The sequence below is a fragment of the Photinus pyralis genome, unplaced genomic scaffold (genome assembly GCF_008802855.1).
Source record: "Photinus pyralis isolate 1611_PpyrPB1 unplaced genomic scaffold, Ppyr1.3 Ppyr1.4_LG2, whole genome shotgun sequence".
NCBI classification, from domain to species: domain Eukaryota; kingdom Metazoa; phylum Arthropoda; class Insecta; order Coleoptera; family Lampyridae; genus Photinus; species Photinus pyralis.
In genome coordinates, this window is record NW_022170403.1 from 27,298,941 (window position 1) to 27,311,409 (window position 12,469).

Sequence of the window (12,469 nt, forward strand, 5' to 3'; positions counted from 1 at the left end):
AGTCAATGCGTCCCTGCACTACGTAATTAGTGCAGTTGTTTTCTGGGTGTACTTGCTTTAGTGCCTGACAGGTGGTGCTACACTTTTATAAATTCTACTGTCTGCAATCCTTTATAAATTTCTTCTGTAATTAATGAGTGCCTAAACGAAATACAAAGCAAAATACAATACACCCTATAATCCCCAACAACCACAAAAATGGTAAGTGATAATTTCACTTTCGTTAATGTCATATTTATAATGGTTATGTAGGTATAACAACACAAACTTAACCTCACAATTTAAATTTTAGGATGTATTTTTAATGATTAGAAGAAAAAAGCTAACTATATTTACAGACGCAAAGGATACCACAACGGTTTTAGAATTAAAGAAAATGATTGAAGGTAGGCACACACAGATGGTTAATGTTATAAGTAAAAATACTGTTTAAAGGGATTTTGAAAGTGGCACCTCATAACCAGCAACTATTCAACAAAGAAAATGCTGTTATGGAGGATGTAAAGATGCTGCAAGATTACGGACTTTCTTCAACAACCGCCAAAGCTCAAAGTCCTGCAACTGTTGGTCTAGCTGTCAGGTATATATTGTTAAATAAATGAGCTTGGATACTATCTAGTTTTCAGAGATGAGAACGGCGCATTTGAGCCTTTAGAATTAACTCCTTATTCTTCACCACCTGATCTACCTGATGTTATGAAATCTCAAGAAAGCAACGGTCAAGAACAATCTTCTTAAACTCCATTGTACATTATTACTCAGAACTGAATTTATTCCTTACATTCAGTACCAAAATAGATAATTTTATTTTAACCATTAATTTAACGATTGTCATATTCAGTTTATTATTTAAAAATGGCAACATAAAATCAGATCAACATTATAGACTAAAGTCTATGATGCATTCTAAATCTTAGTAAGTCCTAGTTTACAAGCTTTAATAATAGTCTCTATTGAGTACTTTCTCCATATGAATGTATTTATTATATGTACAGTTTTTGCGAGTATATAGTAGTGGAAGAGCTGTATTGCTTTAGCTCATTTTTGTAAAACCAGTTACCAATGCTAAATCTGAATATTTGGAATTTTTTAGGCTTTATAAATGCAATTTGTTGATGTTTACGAGAAGTTATAACAATTATTGTGAATCTTAACAAATGTAAATGGTTTTGGTAAGGATAGATTAATAAATTAAGGTTTGACAGTTGGACATAATTTTTTTATGCACGAGATATGGATATAATATTGAAACTGGATGATAATTATTCATATCAGTTTGATTCCCCTTTTTCAGGATCGGAATAACTGACGTAATTTTTAGCACCATGGGAAAAGTATTACTTCAGTACATATATACACGCTTTAATAATTTTTGTAAGGGGTACAGTGATGTGGTGAATAATTGTTTTTATGACTATGGCATTAGTCCAAAGGTCCTTGCTCTTATTGTTTCACATTTTTTAAATTGTTTCTCTCACATCACTGAAAGAAACGGTGGCATTGTATAGTGCATATTGGAAGCTCACCATATGTATCAATCATCATCATCAAATGTAGTTTTGTTATTTGAATTTAATCAAATAGTTCATATGCATCAAAGAATAGTTCCAAGCTTTATTCATTGCAATGTTCCTATCACGTCATACACACATAACCTTGACATTCAGTACACGGAGGTTAGTTATTCAAACACAAATTGAACTAACCTTCGTGTAGGTACTAAAAAAAGTGTTTTTGTTTATCTTATCAGACTAACGACAAATAAATGATTCGTTACTTTCACATTTGTCATTTAACAATAGAAGAGGAAAATGCACTAGAGGTGGTGCCAATACTGCTTATCACTAACAGATAGTGGCTGATACAGCATTTTATTGTGTCATATGCCTGTTGTAATTATCCTATGGTCTGTGATTATCCTGTTTTAGATGTTGTTAGTTGTTTAGTTGTGTTTCGTTTGGTAGACAAGATCTGTAACTATGAGCAGTAGGTCGGTAAGTACTTCATTTCAAATGAATGTATTGTGCATCTAAATTGTTATTTGTATATTACTTACCGTTTTGAAAGATTTTTTGAAAAGTTCAATACATGAACATTGTGATTGAGGTAACAACAACAAGTTCATAAATAAATAAACCATGGTGTAAAGGGGTTCTAGAAAAGGGGCAGAGCGGTGTGATTTGTGTGGATTTGAGCAATTTTCAATGGGCTGGTTATATCTGACATATAACTGTGCAAAGTTTGAACCAAATCGGTTTAAGCGTTAGCTAGTTATTATGTTCACAGACAGACTCCCATAATAAACGCTTTGCTCTGCCGCTTGATAAATAAAATTGTAAAATAATTATAACCGATTAAATAATGCACCCTCGTATGCACCTATTTTCATAGGTAGATTCATTTAGCTAATGAACCATTCCTAATCTTAAACAGAGGAGCATCAAATATGAGGGTACTGTTCACCAAAGCACCCAGATAGCATGGATGTTAGCCAATCCGTTTTTTTAAATTCTTCTAATTATCGTCACATGATTAATGTATCTTATAGATTGATTCTGGCCGCTTTTTTAAGCATTTCTGTTTCGGTTTCTGTAGCAATTTGTAAAGTTCCAGGATGTGAGCAGCTTACAGCTTCAAATTCGTTATAGGTTTGTTAATAGGTATTTGTGTATTAATTGAAAGCATACATAGCGGATACAGAAATTGGTACCTACTGCCATTGTTTTTCTGTGTTAGTGCCATTTACCTGTAGAGATAGTAGCAATACTGCTTTGTTGGGTATTTTGAGTACCTAAGTATATGGTTTTGTTCACTGTAAATTTTTCTGTTTAATTGTTTTTTGTAATTTGCTCAATGGATGTTTTACTTTATAGTTTATGACAAGTAAAAAGATCATTTGATTTGATTTTACTACATTGTCACATCTGTGTGGAAGCTCCAAAACGTTCATGTTTTGAAAGAATGATCCATCACTTAGGTACCTACATTTGCTGAATTTAGAGAGGAGAGTGAACAGATGCCCAGTCTCACTTTGACTCTCTATTACATATAGCATCAACCATAAACTGGATTCAATTTATACTACTAAAGATAAGAAGTCCATAAAACTCATTTATGCCACGTTCTCTTCTAATCAGGGATCAATTAATAAACTTAAGAAGTGTTTTTTAATTTGTCATAAAAAAAATTTGGAATTAAGTATAACAAAAAAGGACGAGTACAGCTCCACTATTTTATCTACGACAGTAGTTCAAATGTACGCCTGTGAATGACATGATGCTTATACACTGCAAATTTAAAGATTCTGAAAAACTTTACAAGATTTCTATACCTACCTGTACATCAGTAACAGTTACAGAAAATAGCAGACCTCCGTCGTACATTAAATTAACTTAACTTTAGGAGTGTAGGTAAATGAGAAATTCAATGTAGCGTTCGGCTTATGAATTTCTCATTTACCTACACTCATATAAAGAAATTGAAAACATGGAAAACTGTACAAACAACTTAACTTTCTTCAATAAACAAACTTCACTATCAAAAAGACGAACGCCGTCGTAACATCCAACAGCCTGACTGTCAAAAGCAGAGTTTAAAACATTCACAAATACTGTCGGACAACCACCGACAAAGTTTACGATCCAAAAATCACATTTTTTATGATATCATAAACAAACAGCCAATCAGAACCAAATTTGAATAACGCCAGCTTTGAAATAAACTGCGCACCTCTTTTATCCTCTCTTTTTTAACTTCTCTTATCGACGATATCACGTGCTTATCTTGAAACTAATGAAATTTCAGGTTACGCAACGCGATAACAAAATCGATATAGGCGGACGTATTGTTTGGGCTTGATAATAATGGGTCGCCCTATATGTGGAATACCAATTTTTGTAAGTTTAAATTTGATTACTGGTTTTATTTAAATTGATCGCCTTGTAATTTATTTATTTAATTGTAAAAGTGAAATTACATGTTAAAATGTAGGGACATCTGGTTGTATTTGCGCGTATTAAAAGGTGTTATCTGGTGATTTCAATCAGAATTGGAACTCGGTGTTTAATTCAAAACCAGCAACTGTATTTAAGCTTACAAAAAGTGGTATTCCACATACACCCTGTATGTGTTGGCCAAGCCCAAACAATACGTTGTTTACACAACAGTATGAATAAACTAACAAGATTTTTTCAACTTAGAATTTTCTAATTTATTCGTACTTTATTTGCTTCTTCATGTTTTTCTTTTTGTCAAGGTTTATTTTGCAAGGAGAAAAGTATTTCACTATATCACTGGAATTTTAAATTTGAGTAGTTGCTTAATAATCTCAAATATAATAATAATATTAATAGCCTTGCTAAAATATGGTACAATTTTCCACAGGGATGCGATATATGTGTTTGCAAGGAGGATCTTCCAAACCACAAAGGTTCTCTTCAACATCGCTTCAACTTTGCATTATTTGAGTGGACTAAATATAGGTAAACAGTCAGTATAAGGTAATGCCTATTGCTTTAATTGTGTTATACAGACGAGCAATTGTCAAGAACCGAAATGGCATAGAAATTGAGGTAAAACTCCATAACATAGAAACGAATCGAAATGATTTGGTGTATAAGTTTGAAGAAAAAAAGGGTCGTCATGGAATGACGGTAAGTCTGTAACCGAGTCTGTAACATTAAGTTACAGATGCCTTTGATTTTTATTTTTCAGGTGTTGGAACAGCGTGCTAGAGATGAAATGGTACAAAACAATGGGATCAGCTATATCTTCACTGTATTAAATAAGCAGCGATCTAAAAGTATTTTCTTAATGGGTACAATGCTTTTACATCCAAATAATAATTTTAAATTGGAGGATTTTGAAGGAAAAATGACAGAAAATACTATTTTACAACTTGAACCAAGTAAGAGAGAGGTGTTATTTTTGCAATACTGATGGTGGTTGATTGATTTACAGATCAATCGCATTTCTTAAGCTTTCGTTTTAACACGTCACTATGTTGTGTTTATATATAATAATGGTGCAATTATTTTAGATGCCTCATACAGTTTTAAAGTTACATTCAACTTAAATCGTGTAAAAGTGAGTACTTTCGCCATGCCCGTAGCTATACATCTGCAGACCGAACGTCTTGAAAATTTTACTATATCTCGAGAAATGGTGAGTATAAAGTTTAGACCATTTTCATATATTTTCAAAGAATCAGAATTTCGTTATGGAAATCCCAATGGTGAGCCACGAATTCGAACCACCCTGTATAATGTATGTACTATGTGGAAAATCAATTGAAGCCTAATTTCAATTACTATCTATTCAATAGATGCTACCAAAACAGCAAAACCACAAATTTAATAACAGTATTAGCTTCATTTTTTTTACCACCTGCACGTTAATAAATGGAAGTATGAATAACTCCAACTACAGCTCTTTGAATGGAATGTCTTTGATAATGATCGATTGAATTTCGCTTGTTGATCTTTCTGGTCAGTACAAATTTTGGGTTGGCAAAAGAAACAAGCACTAGCATAATCTCGTTTTTAACTGTTTCTTGAATTAAAGGTTTATTGTGTGGGAAATTCCTTTCGTAAACTTTTCACCTTGATTAATTTTAACTTTAGCGGCACAAAATGAATCTGACTTTGCTAACAGTTTTCTTTATCGCAATTTCACTTTACACGGAATTGTATATTTCTCTTAATTTGTGGCACTATGTAGAGCGCGGCAAAATGTGTATGGAATTTGGTGAATAGCACTTTGTTTATACTAAATAATATAATATACTAAACGTATATGGTTTGATCTGACCAGGTCGACTCCTAAGACCAGAATCTGTTCACCTTCACTGCTCAAACCAGAATTTATTACTCGCTCTACGGCTCAAACGTAAATGAGTAATTGCGTGCAAAGCTCATCCTCTCTCTCTCTACTTCGTTAATTTTCATTGGTTCACCAACTTGATGTCATGAGATGAATAAAAGTATTATTATTATTAAGCTATCATGTAGCGAAGGTTCATGGTTGAGACACGTGATCGAGGAAATGAGTCCAGCAATTCGCCAAAAATGTATTTCAGTAGAGAATACTGAAAAAGTGATGTATGTAACTTTTTGGTACGATTAGCATTGGAATTCCTTAATTTTCCAATAAATATCATGATTACTATTTGACTACCAAGATTTCTAACGTTTTCCGACGATTTTCAATATGCTTTTGATAAAATAGGTCTCCTTAATATACCAAAGACCACTTGCTTTGATCACAACACTTTTTGCAGTAAGAAAATTTCCAAAAATATTTTCATGACTTCATTCCTTTGTAGCTTATTAACATTATTGGAGCATTGGAATTTAATCAAGAGGTGACAGTTGCAAGCAAAAGTCCTTTCACATCTGCATTATGGCATCAAGAAATAAGTGAATGGAATGAGCCATTGGTCAGAATGTAAGAGATGGGTGTTTATAATTGTTTAATGAACATCAGAACTTTGTAGTCCGTTTCAAAACACTTTTACCATTCCACCAAAATATGATAAAATCGTTAAGATGGGAATTACAAGATATCAGAGCATAACGCCCGAAGAAGATATTTCATTGCGACATGTTGAGTAAGTTATGTCCTATATATGCAGTCCTTAGTTCCAACGTTGTAGGCATTTATTACATCCCGGCTATGTGACACAACATAATTATAAGGATTTCTTTCATATTGCTCTGTGGGTTGATGAAAAGGGAGCAGAGTTAATGTTACAGCGATATAATATGGAAAATGTATACCCATGCCATTAAATCTGATAAAGTAATTAAATATGTAAAATTAAAGGTTAATATCACAGTTATACAGAAGACCTTATTGGAATTGGAAGTTCCCGGTTTGGCAGAGAAACGGCCTTCTCTCATTAGGGGGGATGTTGTTAATCTAAGATTGCATGGAGATCATATTGGTTATAAAGGAGTGATATCAAGAGTAAATAATTTGAGCATTTACATTCAAGGTGTAGACGAGTTGTACGTTTTCTTGCATTTGTGTGCTTTTAAATTTTATCTTGTTGCATTTCTTAGGCTTATAGAATATATTAGGAGTAATCCTGATGCAGAAATTGACGTTTCCTTTAAACTTGGTCGGCTTCCCTATGAAAGAATGCACAACGGTGTGGATCATTGCGTCAGTAGCGGTATGACCAACTACTTATTCCCTGATAACATTATATCAAATGTGGGTATTTTGGCTGGCCGACGTTTACCGGACACTGAGTAATAGATTTAATAGATGAAATCGGAAGTAAATGTCTATTTAACAGCGTATTTTCAGGTTTTTTAATCCTGCTATTAGGGGAAATCCAGAGCAAAGAAGTGCTGTTGAAAGTATTTTATTTAGAAGTAATTTTGCACCATATATAGTTTTTGGACCCCCTGGAACCGGAAAAACTATAACCATTGTGGAAGCTATTTTACAGGTAATTAAATGGTTGTAGTTCCTAAGCTGTAATTGGTAATTCAGATCAAAATCACTTCTATTGTCTCCTTCTCTTCCAACTTATATAATAACAAATTTATTGGGAACAGGAAATTTTGCTCTACTTAAATTCAATAAATTACCCTTTTTATAACATACCTAGGTAAAGTAATGTAGCACCTTTAAACTTAAAGCTAGTCAAGAAAATCCCAGGGGTGGTGATTTTAGTATGCGCTCCTGCAAATGCAGCTTGTGATATGTTGGCAAGTAAACTAATCCAATCAAAACGCTTAACCGAAAAGGAATTGATTCGCGTACACACGGATACCAGAGAATGGTAAGTGAAGTGTGTTCTTGTGTGCAACTTGCCCTCTTAATTATTTAGGGACACGGTACCGGAAGATGTCAAGGGCTATAGTAACTATGTGGACGGCGAATATATCAAACCAAGAGGATTCGAATTAATGAAGTACCGAGTCATTGTTACAACACTAATTTTAAGCGGAAGGTGATGAAATGTAATGCTTGCAGCGAACATTTTTTCATATAATTGTCTTAGGTACCAGAATGACCGTTTGAAACCAAATTATCTCTTTATTGATGAAGCTGCCCAAGCAATGGAACCCGAAGCAGGCGTTGCTATCGGACTGTTATCCGCAGGTAGTCAGTTGATTCTCGCAGGTGATCCTAAACAACTGGGCCCTATATGCACATCTAAAGTTGCTGAAAAATTGGGACTAAGTTTGTATTTAATTTAATAGGTTTATTTTATAACTTGAAAACGATTTCAGATATCTCCTTACTAGAAAGGCTAATGAAATTTCCATTATATGTTAGTAATAATGTCAATGTCATTACCACTCTTAAATTAAATTTCCGTGCCCACCCAGAAGTATTACAGATACCAAATGAATTATTCTATGAAAATCAACTAAAGGTATGTTCCTTTTCTTGCATTTATTTACATTTACAAGAATGTTTATTCCTCGGAGAAGCGTAAAACTTTTACTTGATGTGCAGAACAGTACAGTGAAATGCAATTCTTAGAATAAAGGACTAATAATTTATATTACTTCAACAACTTAAAACTACATTGCATAAATAAACACATTAATTTTAAATGTAGTGAGGAATTGTATTGCACATTGTACTTTTATTGTTCACCTGTAGGTGTTGGTGCATAAGAAAAATTTCCACTGTGTATGTTGTGGGTAGGCTTCCACTCATACAAGAGCATTTATTATAATCGCACTCAAATTCTAGCTACTATAACATACCGACATATATGTACATGTTTTTCCAAATTGCTTGCTTTTGATATTGTTCGGGGATAATTTGAGAACTAAAAGAGATAGAGTGATGCGGTTTGGACTTCTCGTAGATATTTTTCAAAGCTGCCTAGATTGACTTGCGCGAACGTGGCAAGAGCGCAAAAGTCCAAAAATACAATAAAAAGTTTTTGCTTTATAGCTTGTGGGAATATCATAAAATGGTCTCTTAGTAAGGTGCTAACCATAACCTGCTTGGTTTTTAAGATACAGCACCAAAGTTTGTTTTTTCAAATGTTTTTTCCACCAATAGATTTCTTATTTTTTCCTAGTTAGAAAAATACATAGTTATCAGTATGTTTGATTAGAAAAAAATTGAGATTGTTGAGACCTTTTAATTTTGTGAAAATTACAAACCCTAGTGCTACCTCGATGCTACTTATAATTTTATTGAATATTAACGTTTTCTAGTTATTTACTTTATTTTGTGATTGATTATTATAAAGCGTCATTTTGGAATGAAATCGTTTCAATATCACATCAGAATTACAAATGACAGATGAAATTTCAGCTTACTAACAATTTAAAATTGAAGCAAACAGAATTTAAAAAAATCTTTTGTGAGGCTCTTCCTTACTTGTGGATATTAAATTGGAATTATTTATATACTTTATTAGCTCCCACAACTTATACTACAAAACTGACTTGAATATTTTCCTGAAGAGAAAAGTTAATAAAGGGTTGAAAAATTAGCATTAGCAATGGTCACACTTTAGAAATAGTTATTTACATCAAATACAGGAAAATGATACATTACTGGCGAGTAAATATTAAAAAATAACATAGAATATGATGCATGTATATAAGTTAGATGTAGATTAATAGCGTTTTCGATTGGCAAAACTCGTACTGCACGAGTGTTGCACGAGAAACTGAAGAAATCCATGTGAAAATTGCTCTCAATGGAACATAAATATTCGTAAATATTTGCTGTCATTTGTCCATAACCTTATTTTAGATTTGTATTTATACAATGATTTAGGTAATCGACAAATCTGTATTCTAAAAAACGACTGAAACGATTTCACTATTATTTATGATAAACAATGAGGAATATAAATTTGAAATTCCTGTAAAGAACCAATTTTTGGCGTTCACTTTAAAGAGTAAATGCAACTTTTTGTAAAGTAGAAGTTATATGGCTAGTTCATCATCTTCGCTATCGCTAGATGACAACAAAAAACTCTCCAACGCAAGAAACAAATTCAAATTGGCGCACTTTTATTTTGAAAATTTGCTCCACGAGCTCTCCGACCTCGTGCGTCAAAATTTGCATTTAGTGCGTAATTGTTGCATCACATTTGCCAATGGAACACAGAAAATTGCCCTAAAATTACCAATAGAACGTAAAAATTGCACTCGTGCAGCACGAGTTTTGCCAATCGAAAACGCTATCAGATTCTATTCTAAGATATATACAGGGTTAGTCAATACATAACAAATTTTTTAAGTACAATGTATGTTTTAGGCTGTCTCACGTAACGCTTTATTAGACCCAATAGCAAGAATATGTGTTCATGACAAATTTATCCACAAAAAAGCAAAAAATCTTACTGAGCCTTCGTGCTTAGAATTTGTTGCAGTATTCGCAAAAGAAATGCGACAAGGTCGATCCCCTAGGTAAGGATTCATTAACATTAGTGACAGTAACTATTCAAAATGTTGCAGCTATTTCAATCCAAAGGAAGCCGAGATGGTAGTCAAATACGTATCAGCATTACTTAATCTTGAAGAGACAAAGGTGTTACAGAGCGAAATTGGCATTGTTACACCTTACATCAGACAGGTTTATCGAGTCAAAGAGCTATTGGCCAAAAACAATTATACAGATGTTGAAGTTGGTACCACTGAAGTATTTCAAGGACGCGAAAAACGCATTATAATCATCACCACAGTTCGTGCACAGTATGATTTGCTGCTATATGATCGCAAATACAAGCTAGGATTTGTGTCAAACGAAAAGGTATGCAAGACCTTTATAGAGTAATATTACTTATATTGTTTTTAGCGCTTTAATGTGGCTTTAACACGTGCTATGAGCAAATTGATTATCATAGGATGTCCAAATGTTTTGCAGTATGATGACAATTGGTTAAAATTTATTCAAGATTGCGAGGCAAAGCAATCATATTTTGGTTCAAGACGTGATGTACGGCATGACAATTTAAAACAAGATGTTATGAAAAGATTGAATAATGTTTATATGCGAGATCAACAGTATAAGAAGGTGCAATAATTATTACCAATTAATTGTTTGTGTAGATAGTGTTAATTTTTGTCCTTTGCTTTTGAAACTGCTTGTAAAGTTTTATGACTTGCGTACAGTGTTCAATTCGCACTCCATTCTTTGATAATCATATAATCACAGCTGTGCAGGCAGTTTGTTGTGCAATGTTGGCGAGGCTACATGATTATAAGACTTGAATAATGTGATAATGAAAATGTGGAAAAATTTTATATTTGTAGTGATATTTTTGTATTTGTTTGTTGAATTTTGTATTTTATAACAATTTTTTAATCAATAAATTTTTTGCACGTATTATTATGAAATCGAACTCTATTATTTTAATATGCATAAGTAATTGTTCAAATTAAAGCACAGTACAGTCTTGATAATCCGGCAGTTCGTTAGTGTGGCACGTTCGATAATCCAGCGTCTCCGGGACACCCGTCATTCCGTTCCCTATCTATTTGTCCACCATGTAACTTGTCTTTGGCTTACAAAACTGAAACAGTCAAATTTTGCTTCATTTTTCCTAGCTTAAAGGGTTGAAGATAGACGGTTCCCATTAGCACCTTCCATGGGCACTTTTTTTCAGAGAATATGGATCTGGTATCAGAATTTCCATAGCACGCTAGAAGCTACAGGCTACTATTCTTATGGGGGCCATATTGGATTTTTACGTAATGAGATGGAAGACAAAAAATAATAATGACATGCCACACTATACTTTTATATAAATTTACAAGACAAATTAAAAAAAAAAGCTTTTACATTTGGTTCTCAACAAAATATCCACGGGTAACTAGATCTTGCTGAATCAATAATATGATGGTGGTGCATTCAAATGAATTTCTTTTTTTGTCATCAATCTCATTCCGTAAAAATCCAATGTGGCACCCATAAGAAGTAAGTAAGTAGTCAAGTAACCTGTATATTCTACATCTAGAGTGCTATCGAAATTCTGATAACGCGGAGTCAGATTCTCTAAAAAAAAGTGTCCATAGTAGGTTGAAAGTTAGTTCTATGGAGTAAATATCAATACCACGTGATTTTAGATTGCTTTGTGAAAATAGGTTGGGGCTTGGTGGATATCGCATACATACACATCTCTGGAAACCCTGTTGTTTAAGATAAGGCTCTTATGTGTCGTCAGATTCGTAGTTGATCCTCAGTCAGCGACCTAAAAATCATGATCGCAAAGTAGCCGAAAGAAAGCGCCTAGAGATTTAGGTTTTTCCCAATGTCTACTTTTAAATGACAAAATATCTTCTAAAGGGCACCTAAATGCAAACAAAATAACTTCTTAAAACACAGAGATTTGGCTGTCATATTAATTAATTTGAATATTGTTGGTTTGGCCGTATTTTTATTGTCGCTTGTGTGCGAAGTATTCAACTGAAGAAAAAGTTGATATTGTCAATTGATACAGTTCCGGTAACAGTTTAAGAAGCGTAGGTTTGTT

The 12,469-nt window shown here is 33.2% G+C and overlaps 2 protein-coding genes across 2 annotated transcripts; both read left to right on the top strand.

Moving 5' to 3' along the window:
* Positions 1–39: 39 nt before the first annotated feature.
* On the top strand, positions 40–1,210 carry LOC116163140 (elongin-B-like). The gene is made up of 4 exons (XM_031476990.1): positions 40–201; positions 293–386; positions 436–580; positions 627–1,210. The coding sequence occupies exons 1-4, from the start codon at positions 199–201 to the stop codon at positions 736–738; spliced, it is 354 nt and encodes a 117-aa protein (XP_031332850.1). The 5' UTR covers positions 40–198; the 3' UTR covers positions 739–1,210.
* Positions 1,211–1,663: 453 nt separating this feature from the next.
* LOC116163138 (putative helicase mov-10-B.1) lies at positions 1,664–11,333 on the top strand. Its single transcript, XM_031476987.1, has 18 exons — positions 1,664–1,994; positions 4,384–4,481; positions 4,532–4,652; positions 4,714–4,906; positions 5,039–5,163; positions 6,323–6,444; positions 6,494–6,607; positions 6,653–6,770; positions 6,823–7,007; positions 7,062–7,253; positions 7,312–7,456; positions 7,650–7,792; positions 7,841–7,963; positions 8,015–8,196; positions 8,247–8,392; positions 10,252–10,403; positions 10,452–10,746; positions 10,792–11,333. The coding sequence occupies exons 1-18, from the start codon at positions 1,980–1,982 to the stop codon at positions 11,017–11,019; spliced, it is 2,697 nt and encodes an 898-aa protein (XP_031332847.1). The 5' UTR covers positions 1,664–1,979; the 3' UTR covers positions 11,020–11,333.
* Positions 11,334–12,469: the final 1,136 nt, after the last annotated feature.